Source organism: Ambystoma mexicanum, chromosome 7q (assembly GCF_040938575.1).
Source record: "Ambystoma mexicanum isolate Mex_15411 chromosome 7q, UKY_AmexF1_1, whole genome shotgun sequence".
Classification (NCBI taxonomy): domain Eukaryota; kingdom Metazoa; phylum Chordata; class Amphibia; order Caudata; family Ambystomatidae; genus Ambystoma; species Ambystoma mexicanum.
The window spans coordinates 1,126,881,804-1,126,904,574 of NC_090941.1; the positions used below are offsets into that span (position 1 = coordinate 1,126,881,804).

At 44.5% G+C, this 22,771-nt stretch overlaps 1 protein-coding gene across 1 annotated transcript in view; it reads right to left on the bottom strand.

Annotated features, from left to right (window-relative positions):
- The window catches only part of LOC138528280 (nicotinamide N-methyltransferase-like), a 202,933-nt gene extending 180,484 nt beyond the window's left edge, over positions 1-22,449 (bottom strand). Inside the window, exon 1 of the mRNA XM_069639742.1 lies at positions 22,273-22,449. Within this exon, the coding sequence (XP_069495843.1) occupies positions 22,273-22,417 (145 nt within the window). The 5' untranslated portion in view covers positions 22,418-22,449. The remainder of the gene's footprint in view (positions 1-22,272) is intronic.
- Positions 22,450-22,771: the final 322 nt, after the last annotated feature.

Here is a 22,771-nt window from a genome sequence, read left to right on the forward strand (position 1 = left end):
TGTTCAGATTGCTGGGCAACCTGTATGTCCTCTTGCCTGGTGGGCAGTGGCGTGGAAGCTGAGGCACGCTTCAGCCCTGCCCTTGAGGTCAAAGGACTCTGGCTGGAAGAGGCGTTTTCATCCCCACGGCTCTGGCGTGCAGTGGATTTTTTGGGTTTTGGGGCTTGTTCTGTCTGGCTGTCTGCTCCTATGCCTGTGCGGAACAGTGAGGCATGGCATCAGTCATGGGTCATCATACATCCTACATACATCAATGCTAGTACATTCTGAGTCCTACGTATTCTCATGGACATGTTGGAGTGGAAGCCATGGTGCATACAGGAATGGGGGTGCAGTGTTTGAGCATCCTTCTGGTGCAGCCATGTTGTGCATGGTGTTTGTGGGATGGCCTACAGGTGTCTCATGGTTTGCGTGTTGTGGCCATGCCGCAGTGGCCGTGTGCCATGTGTTGTTTAGATGTGGGACAGATGTGCTCACATTATGTGCGTAGATGCATTGATGTTTACACTGCGTGCATGGTCATGGTGGGTGGGTCAGGTGTGCAATTGGCGGTGGTGATGTGTGCACCGTGCCATGAGGTGGCACAGTGGTCAGGCATGCATCGGTATGGTGATGTGTATGTGTGTGTGTGCATGCAGATGGTGCTTGTGTTGGCAATTGGGGACTCATGTGGGTTGTGTCCGTGGGGTTTGTTGTGTGTATTTGTGGCAGGGACATTGTGGTTATGTCGGAAGTGGCTTTAGGTGGGGGGTGTTGGGCATGTGTCTGCTCTCATCTACGCGCCATTGTAGTTGGGGTTGGAGGTGTGTTTTGTGACTTTGGTATTACGCTATGGGTCACTCACTGTCATTGTCCGGTGTTGGGATTCCCATCTCGGCGCCATCCACGCCCTCAATTCCCTCCATGTTCATCACTGTGCTGCACGTCTCCTCCCATGTGGCAAGTTTTATTGGGGATGGTGGTCCATTAGCAGAGAGCAAGTTGCGGACCAGCAGCCGGAGATCATCCCACCGTTTTCTGCAGTCACGTACAGTCCGGGGTGCTGTCCCCACCGCAGAGACCTTTTGCGCAACCTCCCCCGGCGCAGGTCTGCACAGAAAACGACATCAGCGTGCTCCGCCAAAGTATCAGCTAGCATATTAAGTTCGACGTTGCTGAACCTTGGCTTTCTGCGATGGACTGCGTCTTGCCTCGTAGCCATCTTCTTCTGCTTGCTTCCACACTGCTCAGTTCTCTGGTCCAGGTGCTGTAGGCTGAAGATTGCAATGGATTGCATTTTTAAAGATGGCCGCTGGTGCATTTTGGTGCAATGACGTTGCTTCTGGTACCGGTACAACCGGCATCGGGATACCAGTACTTACAGCATTGAGGATGCAGGTGCTGGTGGCTGCGGCATCGCTGATGCCGGTATCGGCGGTTTGGGGGGCCTTACCGGCATGCCGGAGCAACCATTACCGGCATGCCAGAATACACATGCACGCTCACTCAGAATCTACCGTAGATTCCGGCAGCAGTGCTAGACGGACACGGTTGCGCCGGCATGCCAGTAATCTTGTTTTTCCCAGCAAACTCATAATGAGGGCGTATGTGTCTATACCTAACTGTGATTCCATTCCATTTAAGCAACTGGTACAAAATGCAAACCATAGCAATTCCGATAATCGTTCGACCTTAAATATATACAATCACATAGCCAATACGTAATATTAATGCTTTTAATATAGAATGCAGATGGAACCGAAAATAACTGCAAGCTTGCTACCTTCACACACGGACAGGTATCACTTGGCAAGAAAACTTTCACAACAGTAGCCATAATCTACCACACAGGCGACGCAACCAGTGCAGGTCACTATACTGCATACATTAGAAAGCAATGTTCATGGTTTGAATGCAATTATACTTCCATTACTCCAAAGCAGAGATTACCAGCAAATCTTGCAAATGCCTACTTAATATTCTTGAAGCCAAAATGTACTCACTGATGTACAAAATTAGCATACCCTACTCCCTAACTCCCACCATTACCTACATTATTGCACACAAAAAAGAATTACCTTCTACACTGTGGAACTAAAACAACTTAGCATACAGTAACTATCCAACAAATACATCACTGTGTCTGTTCTACAATTATTTCCCCAATGAACCCAATGATTACAGTCAGAAAAACAATAAGTGTACAAAAATGACACTGATATTGTTTCCTACATGGTACTTAAAAGAAAAACTGCTAAGTATGAGGGTTTAAAACTATCCTCAGTAACCTACGAAAACCACCAACTGCACAAATAAGTCACCACCTGTCTAATAATGGCCCATACCAATTCAATACATATGCAAATATCATTACAGAAACCTATAATGGTGCACCAGCACTTCAGAATGTGGAAAAATGTGAAACTACCAACAAGAATGCACACGCTTCTAAACATACCCTATAAAAATGAGAAACTGTAAACAGTTAGAATACATCAACTGGTATCTAACTGCAACCATAATACTTGAATATTACTTGCAGCATTCCAACTGCCAAACCGAACCTTCAGCAACCACAGTGCTACAAACATATCCTCAAAAACGTCCAAACTATGAAAAGTTAAAGTACGCCAACAGGTACTTTACTGCACTCACAATTCTGCAATATCACAGTGCAATGGCACAATACTTGCAAAACATCAGCAGCAACCAAAAACATTAAGAAATACTGCTAAAAAAAGGAAACAGGTAAACAGTTAGAATACACCAATTGCAATATGACTGCAACCATACTACCACCACATACAAAACAGAAATCATACACCATTGCAATTCCTCCAGCTGCAACAGTGCAACTTAAACATTGCTATAATCAGTGCAAATGTTACTGTAATGGACTGTGCAACGTAACAGCAAATACATTTGAAAGGTTTTTTTTTAATCCAGCATGGATTTTCTTTTTCCCACTGACCCAATCATTATGCAAAGAAATACAGGAACAGTGCACTGTACACTTGCTTAAAGCATAGTACGTATGAAGTACTAATTATGAGGGTCCACAAAGTGTAGAAATAACTGCAGCACAATGTACTACAAAATAATGAAATACTTGCTCTTACATGTTATGTTTTCTTTTCCCACAGAGAATGAAACAGCGATTACTACAACATTTCACATACCGTACACAAAAACTGCACACGCCCTCCACAATAGAAATAGTAAGTATAACATTATTGGTGTCATACTTCTTTATAATCTCCAAAGTATAATGTGTCCACATATTTCTGCAATCCACATACCAATGTCACAATGTTCAATGTACAGCTATATTACACTGTGCTGCTTGTACCCATGGCCTACACTCTTCACTGCACTCTGTACCGTCTACGGGCTCCAGCCATGCACTCAATATTGTAGACCCTGGCCACAACTACCACAGCACAGTACAACCATGCATAGAAACATCTACCCACTTACCCGACACATAAGAAAGCCACCTACCCCTTAGCCACTCAGTTCACATAGTATTACATTACTTCCACACAATGGACAACTTCTTTGCTGAATGCCCTCTTCACCCAAGCCTGTAATAACTGGACACATTCAAAATACTATAGTACAGTAACCTAACCAATAATCTGCACAATCACCACAACCCAAACACAAAAATGCATCCATACGTCTTACGTAACTGTCCTGTCTTCTGTAAGATTTCCTCACCCATGCCACTGGCATCGTTTAGGCCATTAGTTCATCTTTGTTGTTATGTACACCATTTGACTGGAACGTATAGAACACACAATAGAGTGGAGCACATGGTGCACAACTCAGCAACCATACGTGAAAGTCTTATGTACTCCTTCAAATTCCAAACTTCTTCACTTTTTTAATGTGTAATGGAGACACAATTTGAAAACCATACCCTACTTACAATCTTTGGAGAAGTTGTAAAGTAATCCCTTTTGTTTCATGGACGAGAGCCCCAAATATCTCTGTGCCCAAAGACACTGAAGTGCGTAAAATGACCCTGCCACCCACGTATGCGCAGCCATCGCACACACAGTCTACCAACATACACCATTGATTCGTAAAACACTGCACATATAAATAGTGTATAGGGCCAGTAAACGTACATTTATATATTGTGTCAACTGTGCATGAATTGCACCATGTATAAGGTACCATCATCTCTCCATGAACGTAATACTAACTTCTACGTAACTTACATTCGGAAAATGCATGATAAAATGGTAACACGTTGCCGCCTGAATCTTTTTTTTGGCACGTGGTGGCCGGAAATCGAAACCTAACATACCTCTCTTTCAACAGGACAAATGCTCATTGTAAAATAGCCTTGAGCTGTACGCATGAATTGCTCCAAGGGCATTTTATTATGAAATAAAAGAAAAAATCAAAGAAAACGTATAGTAGAGTCGCAGCGGACATTTTCCGCAAAGGTAGCCTGCAACTGTCCAATACGCCATACAGGGCGATTTCCCATCGACACAGTATAACCATAGAATTTGCACAAGTTATGTAAGTACAACCTTGCATGACATGTTTATAGGGATTAAAATTTTGTAGGATACAGTTCTGTATGCATAATTATTAACGTACCATCCCATAGACTTTGTCCGTGTGCACTGTACTGGGTTTTGTAACAGTAGTCTTGCACGCTGCGTTACAGGCCATGTCTCCAGCATTCAGCCTAAATGATTGTTGTTCGTTATGTTCACATGGTTCTTCAGCCCATTCAAACCTATACCTAGCGCACAACACTGAAAGTAAACGCACTCCTGCACTGAAACAGTACACCATATGTTCAATTGTGTGCTGAAAGATTGGCTGTATTGTCCTTATAATGACCTTTCAAACACTTAAGAGTTGTATGCGCCTTCACTGTATTAAAATTAATAACATCCAGAGGTGCATATAGCACGCGGCCGACACATAAACGTCGACAGCTAATATTTTACAGTTGGATGTTTTGGCAAAACAGCTCCTGCATTGTCCTGCAATTGGAGCAGTCCCCCAGGAGGATTTTATTTTGTATGTTTGTTTGGGCACACACACAGAGAATGTGCTGTGGGTCTGACAACACTCGCTGGCACTGACATCGTTTGTAAAAAGCAAACACATGAAAGCAGGGTCTGTTGGCAATGTTTGAAAGACAAATTGCATGTGTGTAGCCGTGGAAGGAGAGTGGCACCTACAAAATAGACAGCAAACATGTGGGTGAACATCCAAAGCTACTCAATAACACACATTAGCTTACTCTAAGGTCCATGACGCGGCCACCTAGGGCCCTTTGTGACTTTCTTCCCTCAGAGCCCATATCCTTTACGCTGCCACTGATAACGGCTACTTAAATGAATTTGTATTCCTCTTCCTTCACAGATACCTTCTACCCTACTGCCTGTGTCACTCCTTCCACATGCCGACAGACCGATTGACGAACAATCATTACAAGATTACCATAAGCCGTGTGTTTTCGCTCATCATTATCTGGGTCGACCGCTATGGCCCTGTGTGTCCATTTACGTTTCCGGCAATAAGAAGCAACATGCAAACGCTTATGATGTAAGACATCACAGAGACAACAACTGTCACCTTTCCTAACTTAAAAAGAAAGTGTGTTCTCCCACACGAACCACCAAGGACCATAAATGTATCCTTTTGCCACTTTGCCAGACGACAAAAGAAGTACAGAAAAGCACAGACAGCATTCTATGCTGGAAGTTACCCGTAAAATGAAAAAAAAACAGTTGTTTCAGGCAGTTTACAATGTCTTGTGAACATTCTATGAAAAATGTTGTCAATAATTATTCAAATATTCTCTGACCAACCACTATGTACAACAAGACAGGGACCGTACGCTCTGTGTGAGAATGTCTGTTTTAGCTTCTATTTATGTTCTTGTTTTCCGGACCTAGGTCCTCACATGGCACGTTGTGCAACACTGGCCACGAAGGCTGTGAAAATAACAGGAGTACACAGTTTGAGCAACTACTGTCAACAACTAATTTATTTATTTATTTATTTGTATGTATAAAGCACAGCAGCAGCCCAGAGGCATTGTGGCGCTGTAACAGCATAAATCATCTTGACAATACAAAAGGGTGATACAATGTGCTGTTCATGCGGTTACAGTTGAACACCACGTAGTTACATATATTGGTTAAGATCTAGCAGAATAGAGAGGTTTTAAGCATTTTTCGGAGTATGGTGTAGGATTTCTCCTTAATGTCAGCTATGGAGACGAGTGTTGTGATGTAGTGCCACGCCCTCACTTAAAGTTAGTGCAAGGGATGCACACATAACATTAGCACAAAATGGCAATGCCGAGCGCGTTCTTTGCGCATCTCAAAAAGTACACCAAACAAAGGTTATAGTAAGATGGCCAACTGCCCGTATTTTGCAGGAATTACCTGCATTGATGTTTTTGTCCGGTGATTTCCTGGCCCTCTCTGTGGACCTCTAAACATGCTGAATTTGCCTTCACCCCCTGCCTGATTAAAACTTTTTGTGCCCTGAGCTCACACTTCTGTGTGATAATTGAATACCAGGGCAGAAAGGCAGTAGTGGAGCTCTGCCAGGATGTGCGACATGCAGCCGTCCCAGGATGTGCAGCATTTGAAGATGTTACTCTGTGTAAACAGAGCATTGCAATGGCACCAGATAAACATCAATAGGGGCCAGAGGGGATTTTAGAAACGACTATTCTCCCTTAAGAAATGTGTATTCGGAATGATTACAAGCAGCTTAGCAGCATGTTGTATTTGAGGTAAGACTGTAATTTTCAGAGTGAAGTGTAAATTTGTTCTTGCACAGTAGTGTGTCTAGTAGTACTGTACCTTTCATGCCGGATGGGGGGGGAAAGGTTAACATCATAATCATTTTGCTGAACATATTTCTATGACCAATTATATAGTGCAAGGGTAGGTCATTGTGAAAGGCTCCTTTTGTTGTAATGGGATAATTTTTTTACAAAGCATTTCTATAAAGAAAAAATGTCATGCATAGGTATGTCAAGTAGACCTTCAACTATATGTGGGTAGCTGCGCACATTGTTCATATTTCAACTGTGTGATGCTAAGGAAATCCTTTCAAGTCACAATACCTTAGTTCACTCCTTAAGCATAGGGTCTGATCAGGGGCAAACCATTGCAAATGCAAATGGTGTCATGTCACTCCCTAATGTGCAACAAGTGCAACGAAGTACACCATATGGAAATGTATGCATTTTAGCTCACTTATGGTACTCTACCAAGTCTAAAATGTCCTCCAAAATCCATTCTGTAAACGTGACCGCCCTAAGAGAGATGCATATTTAAAAGTGTGTACGATGGAGAAGAACAAGTTACTTCTTACCTGGTAACGTTCTTTCGATGGGATGTTCCTCCGACGTATTCCTTATCTTGATAGATTTACTTCCAGCTTGCTGGCCTCGGAATTTTTTTTTCAGTAGAGGGCGCTGCGCGTCGACGTCCCTCTAGTTGATGTCCCTCAACAACCTCCGTATCGGCGCCAAAGTCATCATGCGTATAAATAGACCTACGCAGCGTCCGTTGCTCAGTTCCGTTTTGAAGCTTAAGAGTAGCTGTGCATGAATTGGTTATTGACCTTGAAGGAGCGTAAACTGCAACCACAAGGGAAGTTTTACTGAGAGGATTGATGGGAGGGGCGATAAGGAATACGTCAGAGGAACATCCCATCGAAAGAACATTACCAGGTAAGAAGTAACTTGTTCTTCGAAGGGATTGTGTCCTCCGACGTATTCCTTATCTTGATAGACTCCCATAGCAGTAGTGTGTAAACGGAGGTGGGAGTAAAATTGTCATATTCCCCTTTAAGAGTGAACAGAGTGTAACACAGCTTTGCCAAATCTAGTCTCTTGACTAGTGGAGGAATCCAGATTGTAGAATTTTGTAAAGGTATGTGCAGACGACCGTGTGGCAGCCACACATATGTCTCGAATCGGTACCTCTCTTTGGAGAGCCGAAGAGGCTGCGATACCCCTGGTTGAATGAGCCCTAAGATTTTGAGGGGGCTCTTTCCCTGCTAGTTTGTAACATTCTAGAATGGCTAAAATAATCCATCTGGAAATGGTCTGTTTTGTGATTGACAACCCTAATTTGTGCCCTGTGTAACCTATGAACAGTTGGCCTGCTTGCCTAATCCTAGCAAGTCTGCTGATATAAAAACTCAAGGCTCGCCTTGGATCCAGCCTATGTAGCCTTGTCAGTCCAGAAATTCTCGATCGGAAGGCAATATACTTTGTTGGCCGTAGACCAACCGCCTCATGTGTTTAGTAACAAGAAGGTGTAGAAAAAGCTCAACCATAGTGCGGCCATTTTTAAGGTTACTGAAATCGCCATTTTGTTTTCTTTCTGTCTTCTCTAACATTGCCCTTTTTGCCTCATGTAAAACTGCTTTGCTGAAATATTATTCTGCTTCACTGGTGCACAATGCAAGGCCGCGAGCGGCATGTTGAAACATAACGCAGTAAACCAGACAGAAATGACCGGTCCCTCCCACGTATATCCTTGAAGGATGAGCAGTGAGGCATTTTAATCAGAACAGCAGGTGCCAGCTAGTCTGGGTAAGCACAGTAGAAACTCTAGAGTGAACATTAAATGACTTGAATTATGTTCTTCTTTGCGGCCCCCCCTTCCCTGAGCCCGGTACAGCCCTGGAGAGCAAGTAGACCCCCCGGTACATGAATAGAAACGAGGAGATAGCAAAGCCAATAATGTGTCTCGCCCTATGCACAGCTTGCTTGTAGAAACAGAAGCATTGTGTTCTTTAAAACACAGACTTAGTGTCTGTGGGCTTACAAAATTGCAAACTGTTACACAATGAATGCTTGAAGGTGTCAAACTCGTCACCATTGTCAATCATCGTGCCCAGTTCAAAGGAAATGCAATAGGGGCGGTATAAGTTGTGACACTACTGATTGCTAGATGCTTGTTTTGTATATATGTAACTGTTGTACGAATTTCGATCTCTTGCGTCCCCCAAGGTCTGGTAGACACACGTTGCGGGGCGTGGAACCAATGGGCCAACTGAGACTATTTGCTTTGCAATAAAACCCTAGATTTTGGGACTACAACCTTGTGTCTGGCGTATCAGTTCGTGTGTGGTGATTGTGCCTTGTTTCCACAAACGACAGTCCCTCAGGGGCCCCTTCAGCCTCTCTTCCTCTATCCCTGGATGGGGAGGAGGATAGAATGAGGGTAAGGTTATCTTCTGAGTGATGTGGAATTCAGAAACCACCTTTGGGAGGAAATTAGGCTTCACTTGCAGGACAACGTTGTCTTTCTGAAAAATTGTCTGAAGGGGTTTACAAGATAGGGCTTGTAATTCGCTCACCCTCCTGGCAGATGTCAAAGCCACTACTAAGACAGTTTTCAGGTTGAGAAATCTTAACGAACAAGAGTGTAGTGGTTCGAAAGGAGTACCCATAAGGACATTTAAGACTAAATTTAAGTTGCATAAGGGAACTTGGAACGGTCTTGGGGGATAGACATTGGTTAACCCCTTCAGAAATTGTATTACTAAGGGTCATTTGAAATATTATGGCTCCTCTGCAGTGCGCTTGAAGATTGATAGCGCTGCGAGGTAGCCCTTGATTGTACCAACTTGAAGACCTGAATTCGCCAAATAGAGTAGAAAAGATAACACCATTGGTGTGCCACATGAAAAGGGTTCAATATTCTTTTCTCTACACCAGCTGCAACATTTGTTCCAACGGCAGCGGTATAAAGTCTTTGTTGCTGGCCTTCTGGCTGAAAGCAACACCTCCATGACGTCATCTGGGAGGTCCCAATCCTTGTATCTCAACCTTTCAGATACCAAGCGTGAAGGTTGAGGGTTCTGATGTCTGGATGGAGAACCTGACCTCCCTTCTGCGAGAGAAGATCCTCCCTGTGTGGAAGACGAATCGGAGGGCAGATGGACATGTCCAGAAGGTCCGGCCCAGTCTGGGGAAATTAGGATCATAGTTTTCCAGAATCTTCTCAACCTCCTGATCATCTGAGGAAACGCGTAAAGAAGTGGAAACTCCCAGTCTACCACGAACGCGTCCCCTAGATCTCCTCTCGGGGGAAATTCCCTTGAACAAAACTGATCGCACTTCCTGTTGATACTGGTGGTGAACAGATCCACTTGAGGGGTTCCCCAAAGGGTGAAGATCTCTTGAAGGACTTCCTGAGCTTTCTCACACTCATGAGAGACTGTGCTCTTCCTGCTCAGAGCGTCCTCTGTCAATTTCTTCTCTATGGCTAAGTGAACTGCTGATAGATTCCTTCTTGAATTGCCCAAAACCAGAGCTGCATTGCCTCTCTGCACAGTGGCAGTGATCCTACGCCTCCTCTTTTGTTGAGGTAGTGCATGGCCACTGTGTTGTCCGTCATTATTAGGACATTTTTCCCTTGTACAGATGGCAGAAAAGCCTTCAGCGCTAGTCTGATAGCTCTCAGCTCCAACAGGTTGATATGTAGTCTGGACTCGATGGAGACCAACAACCGCTGATGGTCAAGTCGTTGGCATGGGCTCCCCACCCCGTGAGTGAGGCATCCGTGACTACTGTTATCTCCGGCCATGGTTGCCAAAACAGTTCTCCTTTCAAAATGTTCTCCCGACAGGCCCACCACTGAAGGTCTCGAGCCACTTTGTCTGGAACGTGAAGGAGATCTGACATTCTTCCTGAGAATTGCGACCACTGAGTTCTTAGTGCCCACTGGAGAGATCTCATTCTCAGGCGAGCCTCTGGCACAAGGAAGATGCAGGATGCCATGAGGCCTAGCAACCTCAAAATGTCAAAGGCTGGGAGATGTTGGGCATTTTGAAACTTGGTGACCATCTGCAGAATATCTTGACCCCTCACCTCTGGTGGCGAAGCTTTCCTCAGGGAAGTGTCCAGGACCGCTCCGATAAACTGGAGTCTCTGTGATGGTATCATCTGTGACTTCTTTAAATTGAGGGAGAAGCCTAGTTTGTGAAGGAAGTGACAGACATAATCTAGTTGAATCTCAGCTTCTTCCGAATATACTGCTCTGATCAACCAATCGTCTAGGTAGTGGTAGACGTGGATCCCTTCCCTCCTTAGACTTGCAGCCACTACCGACATTAGCTTGGTGAAGACCCTCGGGCGGAGGTCAGCCCAAATGGCAGAACTCAAAATTGATAGTGAGAGTTGCCAATTGTGAACCTCAGGCATTTCCTGTGTTTGAGATGGATTGACACATGGAAATAAGCATCCTGAAGGTCTAGAGATACCAGCCAGTCCTGAAGCTGGAGGGCCTGAAGGATCTGAGAGAGAGTTACCATCTTGAACTTGTTATTCCTGAGGAATTTGTTCAATTCTCGTAAGTCCAAGATGGGTCTCAGTCCTCTGTCCTTCTTCAGTATCAAGAAGTAGGGGGAATACCAACCCTTGTTCCTCTCCGCTACAGGTAACGGTTCTATGGCACCTTTCTCCAGCAGGTCTAGAATCTCCTGCAAAAGGAGCGGATCTGGAAACTTCAAAGAGTTGTTCCCCGGTGGATGACTCTGAGGGGTGCGTAGAAAAGGAAGGCAGTTTCCTTGGGCAACTGTCTCCAATGCCCAAGCATCTGACGTAATAGCCTGCCATTCCGTCAGATGTTGAGTTTACCTGCCCCCTACTGGTGTCTTGTGAGGAGAGTCCTCAGAGTGGTTTAGAGGCGGCTGATGCAGATGTCGAGGGTAAAGAGGCACCTGCTGCTGCTGCGGCTTTTGTACTTTTAGCCCGTCCACCTCGGGTGAATTTCTTTTGGCCTCTTTGAGCCGGCTGTCCTCTGCCTTTTCCGAATGCAGAATAAAAATGAAAGGACCTACCTCTCCAAGAGGTACCTGAGGGGCGATAGGGAGTTTGACGGATTGCAGCTCCAAGGGATTTTGCTGCTGCCTTGGATGTTTGTAACTTCTCTAGGCTGTCATCAGCCTTCTTACTAAATAAAGAAGAGCCGTCAAAGGGCATATTCAAAAGTCTGGCCTGTACATCTGGAGCAAAACCAGACTTTTGCAACCACGCAAATCTGCAGATTGTAGTACTTGCCGCCATGGCCCTGCTGATACCGTCAGCAGAATAAATGCCAGTTTGAAGGGATTAGCACATTGCGTCTTTACCATCTTTAATGATGTTCAGAAAAGCTTCCCTTTCTTCTCCTTCCGGGAGGCAGTCAGCCGCTGATGAAGCACACTCCCAAAGTGTATGGCTGAATCTTGCGAGCGTACAAGTAGCATTAATGGATTTAAGTGCCATGCTATACGCAGAAAGACCTTTTTTGACATAGTGTCAAATCTCTTATCATCCCTGTTCTGTGGAACAGTAGGGTATGCAGATCTACTGTTCGATGAAGTTGCTGCTTGAACAACCAGACTCTTCGGAGTTGGATGTTTGGACAAATATTCAGGGTCAGAAGCAGGTACCCTATATTTGGCAGATAGTTTTTTGTTAACTGCCGGGATAACCTCAGAAGTTTCCCAGTTGGTCGATATTTTCCTCTGTAATGCAGTATGAAATGGAACCACAGGATCTTCCTGTGGGCCTCTAATTAAGATGTCTGTAAGATCATATTGTTGAAAAGCAGGTGAAGGTGTAGACCAAACCATGAATTCTATTATTCTGGCCATTAAAGTCCTATAAGGGGTCTCAGCATGTTCCCCTGGGTCCGGTTTGGCAAATTCTACTTCCGGGGAAGTATCTAACCCACTTGCATCATGCAAGGACTCTTGAAGGTCTTTCAACCTATTATCTTCAGAGATAAATTCCTCTGGTACAGGTGTTGTAGTTCTCTGCAACCCAAAAGGTCTTTCCTGAATAATATCCTCCCATTCTTCATAAATAGAGGACAAGGCTCTGAAATAATCTGACCTTGGAAAAGGCTTAAAACCCATTTCTAAAGCAGAAGGGGCTAAGCTTGTAGTAACTGGTTGAGAAAACGTTGACGTTGTCGACGCGGAAGTCAAAGGCTTCGAAGAAACCGAAAAAGGCGTGGAAAATGTATGAAGCGACCTTGACAAACTCGAGAGGATCGGAATCCTACTCGGAGTCGTCGAGGTTATCGACAACATTCTCAAGGTCATGGTGGAAGCACTCGGTATGACTACTGACTGTGAAGTAGTGACGGCGTCGATTTGACCGATCTATGCGTCGAAGGGCCCTTCGATAATGGCGTGATGACGCAGATTTATGAGTCGAAGGGGCCTTCGACGATGGCGTCGATGACGCAGTCTTACTGCCTTTGCTCGAGGGTTCGGGACGCTCTCGGGCAGTTTCTTTCTCCGGGTGCAACGACTTGCAGCGTTTTGATTTTTTGGGTCTTTCACCCAGGGTATCACCTTTAGCCGTCTCCGAGGGGGTAGAGGCCGCTTTCTCGAAGACGCTAAGCATCTTTTTACGGAATTCCTCCCACTAAGCTGGAGAGCTGTGTTTTGTAGGGCAGGTGACCCTTTCCGGGGAAACAGAAGAAGACGAAGAAGAGGGAGATCTTCGACGCCTCTTTTTTGAATGTTTGGATCGTGGAAGAGTGATGGGAACTGCTTTGAGACCTCGAACGAGAATGTTTCCTGTGACGGCGAGGAGACGAATGTCTCGACTCTGCCGAGGAAACTTTGAAGGAGTAGAAGTGTTAACAGTCTTACCTCTTTCGAGCTTCCTCTTACGCTCCTTCAAGGCTTTCGCCGTCATGGACATGTAGTCCTCGCATTCTGAACAATGGTGCTCCGATCCCAGGCACCACAAACAGATCCTGTGAGGATCCGTCAACGACATTTTCTTTCCACAATCTCGACACTTTTTGAAGCCGGACCATGGGGTCGACGGTTCAGATGAGGAAGCCATCGAAAAGATTAAGATATACTCGAGGAATAAGTAGAATCTACTTGAATAACGAACTGAGCAACACGATTACGAGCCCCACGAAGCGCGGAAAAACGGAACTGAGCAACAGACGCTGCGCAAGTCTATTTATACGCATGATGACGTCGGCGCCGATACGGAGGCTGTCGAGGGACACCAACTCGAGGGACGTCGACGCGCAGTGCCCTCTACTGAAGAAAAATTTCTGAGACCAGCAAGCTGGAAGTAAATCTATCAAGATAAGGAATACGTCGGAGGACACAATCCCTTTAAAATGTATGGTTATAACAACTTACCCAAAAGACTGAAGCAAAAATAATAAATTCACTCTATAAACATATTTGTTGAATCCATAAACCAGTTTCACAGTGTTTGCATGCATGGCTGCAGTACATTGCAGTGGGTGCACCCAAGAGGCTAGGCCTTGGCCAAAACCACTGCAATGTAATGCAGCCATGCATGCGAACGTGTGGCCAGTTACCACAACCTACAAACATAACACAGCCACCGGCACCCCTACCTAACCCCTGCAAAATAATGCCACCATGCATGCAAACATCTAGCCAGTTACCAGAACCCACAAACATAACACAGCCTCAGGCACCCCTACCCACTTCCGTTCACATACTATTATACTACTTCCAACCAAACCACAACATCTTCAGAACATTGCCCCTGCACCCAAGACACTAGTAACTACTGACAACCAATACATCATAATACAGTAACGTACTCAGTAATCTGGCCAATGGCCACAACCCAAACACATAAACCTCCCGCTTGAACCCTATCCATTTCTATACAAAAAGTATTCCAACACTTCGGCCAGTGGACACACTGCTGGGCTGTTGACTCCATCACCTCCACTCATGCACCCAAAACTGTAGGACGTGCTAACAATCACCACACCCATGCAACCAACAATGTGCACACTGCTCACAAACCACACACACAAGCCAATAATGTGAAACCTACTTGCAACCAGTGGGCATACTCTTCAGTGCAAGGCCTATGGCCATGCACCCAAAGTGGTAGGGGCTTAAGACACACAACACAGCATAGTACAACCTATACAAATATACTCATATGAAATGCAATCCTCTCCACATCCCCAATTGAGCCTGCCTGCAGTCACCACAGAAGCTAGTCGCCTGAGGAGCTACTGGTGAATTGCCGCAGTACTCGCACACCACCGTCTTCTTCCACCTAAACAAATATATCATATGAACCACTTTTCACTCCCCTACCCTGTCCATCCCCTCTTCCCACCACCAGGACCGCAAAGCATGTTTTCCAGTCCCTTTCGGTGCCGCACTATCCTCTGATACAACATTGTGGCGTTACCCAAAATGATGGCGCACATCACGCTTCCCTCCAGTCAACCACCGGGCGCGTCCAATGTCCGCCGACATCACGCCACACTTCAGGCCAATCAAATTTTGACCGCGGAGTGAACAGGGAAATGGGACCGCGGAGCAGAGCCAGATATCACAAATTTTTCGAGACGCACATTTTACCTGTTTTAAAAAAAAAAGTACTGGATGGATTTTCATTAGGATTCTCATTCATGCAGTAACTGGGCAGACTCTGCTTAGAGTCAAAGCGAGGAAGTGGCCAGCCGCCTCATGCCATTTTGCCTAATAAATGAGCCCACGTTACAACACCACTTAGAGCAAGAAGGCCTGAGGGGGCTGCATTTTCTTTGCTTTGAAGCTAAGCAGAATCGGTTCCATTTAATCCATGGATGGGAGACAGTCCACAGTCCCTTGGCCACAACCACTGCAATGTAATGCAGCCATACCCGCGAACATGTGGCCAGTTACCACAACCCACAAACATAACACAGCCACCGGCAGCCCTACCCATGAGATGAGATATTTAAAACTAAGAAAACACACGGCATTCGGGACTGTGATGTCCTGAGTGATGTCATCAATGACATTTGTGATGTCATCTTTGATGTCCTGGATGTTAGTCTTAGCACTGCACGGTGGTGGCACGAGTTATGGTTGCTTAGTTTACCATAACTCAAACATTTCTGAGGTTTTTTGGTTTTACTTGTAACCATAATGTCCCTTTAACAAAGTTTTTTCATTGAATTTCATAGGTTTTTATTAGTGCAACTTAACCATAACGTCCCTTTAACAAAGTTTTTCATTGAATATTATAGATAATTAAGGTCAGTCAGAGACACATGGGAATCCCTCAAAACTCTGTTGTTAATAACTTTCGATTTGAGTAACGGATGTGGTCGAAATTTCGAAAGTGATTAAATGTCTGTAGGCGGCCACAGGCTGCCAAGTTTCGTAAGGATGTGTTAAAAAATCTAAAAGTTATTAAGCATCATTTATTGTCCAAAAGTGTGGCCTACTTCCTTTTCATTTTCCCATAGACAACAAAGGTCAATTTTTTCCAAAGCACACAGCCTAAACCGCTGAACAGATTCAGACATGGTCTGAAACAACCTGGGCACGAAGCGTTGACTCGCGATCCATTCATGGTTTGGGGTTATTCCGTGCCATAGTTATTTTAAAATTTGACGGAGAAGGGGGTGCATTGCAGGATCATGGTTTTCAGAAATGAAACAACCACCATCTTGCGAGAGATGTTCGTGGCTATAGCCGAGGTTATGGGAAAATCAAAAGCAGTAAAAAGCTATTTGCAGATGTCTAGAAAGCACTGAGTGAAATGTGGGAGTTGGAGGGGATGCAGGGACCGAGTTTGCAACACAAAGCTTTCTGTTGCCTCGAATAGCTGACATCTGAAAGCAAACTGCGTCACAGAAACAGAGTGTCCTCTTGGATGAAAGGGAGATGGCAGGTGGTCGCCGGAGGGGTGGGGGAGCTGGCACAGATGAGGGGGCACTTATTATTTTTCAGCTGTTTGGCCGATATTTGCTCCTATAACCGAGGTTACGAAGGAGTATAGATAACCGTGTGTATAGTTCAGTACCCGCGGTTAGATTTTTTTCAATTTTTTGGGGAAAAATAATGTCATAACTATAGTGATGTTGGAGTGAATAATCACTGGCTTTGTGGCCAGTGACTCAATTGTCTTCCAGGTCTCTGATTCATGCTATAACCAGGGCAGACTCTGCATAGGTTCAAAGTGAGGAAAGGGCCAGCTTCTTCATGTCATGTTGCCTGATAAGTGAGCCACACTTACAAGATCACTTAGAGTAATCAGCCGACCCTTTTCGTGCTTTGAAGCTAAGCAGGGTCAGCCCCACTTTGAAGGGAAGCAGGTTCAGTCCCGGTTACTGCATGTATGGGCGACTGAATGGGCATCTGAATTATTGTTTTTTTTTAAAACCATGCTACTCTCACTCCTTGAAGGTTTTACACTCAGAGACATGTTTTGCCTTTTGCTGAATTGCATTCTGGTATTTGTAGTCTCCCAGTCAACAATTAAAAAAACTTTGGTTTGTTTTACAGCAACAGTGGGTTTCCCATCCATGCAGTCATTCCATCAAACCCTGCTTAGCTTCACAGTGAGGAAGAGGTCAGCCCTGTAAGGCCACGCTGCCTAATATATGGGGCCACCCCTTAGAAGAACACTTAGAGAAACTTGGCCTAAGTGGGCTGGAGCCTTCTTTGCTTCGAAACTAAGCAGGGCCGGTCCCGGCTACTGCATGGATGGCAGACAGTCCACGTTCCTGAATGTGTTTTCTTAGTTTTAAAAATCTCATAACACACGGCATCCACATTTTTATAAAACAGAGAAAATGTAATTAAAGAAAATTACATTTATGCTGATTGCTGCTATTAGAGAACACAAGCCTTAAGGAGTTTGAGACGCACCACTTCACCATTACACTACAAAGATGTTATTGTTTGGATTTTCAAAAGTTTCATACCCAGTCTTATATCATTGAACGTATTAAATTATAGGCTAAGTATGAAATGTATGCCCCATCAAACACCAAGCCATTGTGGCATAGTGGTCAAATGCTGGGCCTTGAACCCAGGTTTCAAGGCTGTATGATTTTTTTTTTTGATTGAACTAATTTAATTTAATTCATTGAAAAGCAACATCCCTCGTGCCAAAATAATGGCACCGGAGTGGCTTTCGTGTTGAAAAGGGCGTGCCGAAATGGGCGCTGCAGCCGAATGCCCATGCCAAATCAGCCCACGGCAAAATGATGGTGCCAAAAAGGTGTGTACCGTTTGGAGAACGCTGCTTAAACAAAGTGTGTAATCCATGGCAAATAATTTAATTTCACTGTGCTTTGCCTAAAAACATTGTGAGTTCTCAAAGTTTTAAATATCTCATAACATACGGCATCTGCATTATTTTCTTTTAAACCATGCTACTGTCAGTCCTTGAACGTTTTGCACTGAGAAACAATTGTTTTGCCTTTTGCTGAATTGCATTCTGGTATTTGTAGTCTCACAGTCAGGATGGGGGAATTGAGGCCACAATTGAACACTTTTCCCTAACATAGTTCTATAAGGATTTATCTATGTGCGTGGCACTATGGTATGTCTACTTTTGAAGTTAGCTTTATAAAGCTGAGTATTGTTGAAAGACAATCATGGGGGTGAGGAGGGAAAATGATGAGAGGGCAAGTAAGTCATGAGTATTTGCACATGATGTGGCAAGAGAGTTTGCAATCCTGGACACTTATTTTCCCCTGATTGTATTTGCTTTTCAGGGAACCAGCAAAGGACACATGTGGGTGGACAGCGTAACTTTTTTTCAGAGGGTGTGTGCAACCCCTGTTTTTTTTTTAAGTTGGTAAGCTTGCTCAAGTATTTGGATACCAGGATTTTACTCGGGTTGTCATATTCCCAGGGCAGACGCTTGTCCACAAGACCACATGCACTTGTTTCATATTGGGATTTTGTTTTCCATGGAATATTTCACTACAGATGGCTGGGTTTAAAAGGTGAGTACCTTTTATATTTTGCCAGCATATTTATTGAAAGATTTCCTCTCTCAGGTTATTTTTCTGGTGTTCATTACTTGTTTTAAATGCCCAATTCTATTTTGTCTTGCACACTTTCTTCTAAGGAGAAGGTCAATTGAACTACATTTGTATACTTCACTTTAAATTATGTGGCCACTTACTGTGCATATTTTCATGTGTGCCCGCATTTGATTTTCGCTATGGGGCAAAGGTACCTGGGCATATGTTATGTTTGCAGCTGATAATTTTTTAACCTTTTCTGTGCTGCTTAAATGCGGGTAGTTGGGGTCGTTGATGTATCACAACAGTCACTAAGAGACCAGCCATAAAACAAGTGTGTGATCCTCAGCAAATAATTTAAACGCACAGGGCATTCACTAAAAACATTGAGAGTTCCCAAAGTCTGCAATGTTTTATACCTAATAAAGAAAATAGATATGTTTAAAGCTACAGTGACATTGAGAGTGACAAATCACTGGTGACCCAGGTCTCCCATCCATGAAGTAACCAATACTGACTCTGCTTAGCTTCAAACTGAGGAAAACAGGCCAGCCTCCTCAGGCCATGGTGCCTAAGAAACGAGACAAAGTTACACGACCACTTGGAGCAACATGGCCTGAGGGGGCTGGCCCCTTCCTCACTTTGAAGCTAACCATTGAAGATAAGCAGTACTGAGCGTAAATTCATGAGTGCAGCTTTTTATTTTTGCTATCGATGCAGAAAGTACCTGGGCATATGTTAGTCTTGCAGCCGGTCATTTATTTTCCTGTTTCCGTGCTGCTTAAATTGTGGTTGTGCGATGTATCACAACAGTCACCAAGAGACCGACCATAAAGCAAGGGGCTTGGAGCACGGGACAGGACATTTCGGCATGGCCAGTTAGGTGCACATTGTTATGGCGTGACCTTTTTGCCGCAGGTTCTGTTTGGGTGCACCCATTTAGACACAGCCAATTGGGGCAGGGACCTCTCAGCACAAGGATGTTTTGGCGCGAGAGGTCAAAATTGAACATGTATTAAACATGAAACATTTATTTACTTCAACATTATCAACTTCACACAACTATCCCTCACAAACAACTTCACACCATGTACATACACACGCTCACATCAAACACACACACATTGCATGCACACCCTCTCAGATGACATGCACACCCTCACACCACACATTCCCCCTTACACTGCACATATATTCAAAAAGAGGACTACACCGTCTCTGGGTAACATTATGAAACAGAAACAATTTAATAAAAACAATCTTATTTATGCTGAGCGCTGCAATCTGAGAACCCTGGCCATAAAGAGTTCAAGGCGCAGCACTTCACCATTATGGTACAATGATGTTATCCTTTGCCTTTTCACAAGTTTCATAACTGGCCTTTTATCATTGAACATATTAAATGATAGGCTAATTAGGAAATGTATGCCCCATAAAGCACCAATCCATTGTGGCCAAGTGTTTAAATGCTGGGCCTCAAACTCTGGCAGACTAAGGTTCAAGGCTGTATGTTTTTTTATTATTTAACTAATTTCATTTAATTAAACGAAAAGCAACGCAAGTGGGAGGTGGTGAGGTTTGTTGCAGTGCAGTCCTGTGTTCTTATTTCGCATGAGGGCATTTAGAAGTGGCTGCAATGCCAGCCACGTCCAAACATCCCTCGCGCCAAAGTAATGGTGCCGTAATGGCTTTCGTGACAAAAAAGGGCATGCCGAAATGGGCGCGCCGAAATGGGCGCTGCTGGGGAATGGCCATGCCAAATCGTCTCGAAAAGGGGTGTACCGCTTGGAGAACACTGGTCAACCAAAGTGTGTGCTACATGGCAAATCTAAGGAGGTAATTCATAGAACTTGGCGCACAAGTGGCGAACGCGGCTGGCGCACAGAGTGCGTGTGCGGCGGTCTGCGCCAACCACGTGCGCCAAAACCCATCTAGGCGCACAGTGTATTCATGGATTTATACATCCATGAGCAGCCATGGTGCAGAGTGGCGCAGCGACCCTGCAGCAGCGCCAGTTATGCCCCCAACCCCGTCCTGTGTGCCAAAAACATCGCACAAATCCAGTCCATGGCGCAAAGGCCAGTGGACTAGCATACAGCCCCCCAATCACAAAATCGCGTGTAAAACTCCCCACGCACCTCTTGGAATACACGTACCCCGGCCGCGCTAGCGAAAACGAATGTAAAACTCCCTGCGCACCCCTCGGAATACACGTACCCCGCTCGCGCTAGTGAAAACGCATGTAAAATTCCCCGTGCACCCCTCAGAATACACATACAGCCATCTCAAGATGATAGACCCAATCCGTATGAAGCAGTTTATCTATTTTTAAATTGGGTAATGCCAACCAATGGCAAACAAATGTTTTTGACAGATCAGCACATTATGTCATTGTGGGGGAGTGTGGCAAGGTTTGTGACGTCACGAGAGACGTTAACGTGATTTTGGCCAAAAGGGGTTTTATCCAATTAGGGTCACTTATGATACAGAATCATATAGGTTTCTGACATAGTTCCACCAATCAGCGTGTGGGATCTGCCCTAAAAATGTAACTAAAATGTTGTATGGCAATTCTGTAATTTGTGTATAAAATGTTCAGCCGCTGTGGGCGGTGCCAAGCTCATTTCATTCAGTTCAGTTCCATGCGGCTGTGTGAACCATACTTCCCAGCTGTGTGGGTCCAATAAATCTGCGCTACTTCTTGCTTGGGGAACGCTCCTTGTCTAGATTCCTTTTTCTTTACTGTGATTACCTTTTGGACAGAGGTCCCCTGGTACAGCTTTTCCTATCTCCTATTTGTGGTGCCACTGGCACAGGACAGAAAATAGCAAAGGAACCTCAACAAACGTTTTGCCCTGGGCATCACCAACTCCTACACAACCCTGCACGTCCTCTTCAACCTTTTTAGCAAAAGGACTCCTCTGGGTGTCTGGCAAACAGACAAGGCAGTGCAGACTTCATAGGGAATGCAGATGAAGACAGTCCATCAGGTGAGATCATTTCCAGGCAAATGTGACACAAATAGCTTTCAAATAACAAGCAATATCTAACTCAGTGGGACCCAGTACCAATGCAGAAGCTGGCTTCTGTTTCCAAGAAGCATGAGAAGGGAATTCACTTCTGAAGTGTTATGATTAAAGACACGGGGACACGTCATGGTGCAGCACAGGGAGCACTTGGAACAGGATATCTTTCAGACACATGCATTCCTGCTCTCGACAGTTAACTCCTGCCATCCCAGCACAGTGCACAGCTTGCTGCCTGTCCTTTCCCCTTCACAATTTAAAAATAAAATGTGTGATTTGTTTTAACGCAATTATTGGTTATAAATATTGTTTTGCCACTCGTTATGCATGTGAAGGTGACAATACATAAATACATATAATATTGCAATAGTACTTTCTTTGTAAAATTCAACGTTAATTGAAACAATGTCTTTGTAGCAAGTGTTAAATAATCAAATAGCGAGAAAAAAGAAAAAGTGAGCAGCTGTACATACCCGAAAAGTAGAACCCGCACAGCTCAGCCAATAGCAGCTGGATTTCTTCCAGAAACTCAGCGTCTTCATGAATATATGTTGCAAGCATATGTTCTGCTTTATAAAGTTTCTCATACAGCAGGCACCTGGCTGAACGGGAGGCCATTTCACTTATTCGACTTGTCTCTTGTGTCTGTCTGCCTGTAAGTAAAACAATGCTCAAAGCCACTCAATCACGAATGGATAAAGTGGCTTGAAATCTACTCCCCATATCTCCTCCCCCCACCATCATGTGTTGGGGTTTCAGTTTATAATGTTTACCCTTTGGTGCTTTTCTTTGCTCTGTTTGATCAAACATGCAGTGTCACAAACACGAAGACTCATTTTGTCCTGAGGTGCTGCCAATGCTGATTGGTCCCTATTTTATGCGAACTGATTTGCATATTTAACCATGCAGTTTGAATCCGTTTCTCACAGAAGACATCCTTGCTATCTAGACATTATCTTCAGTTAGATGCCT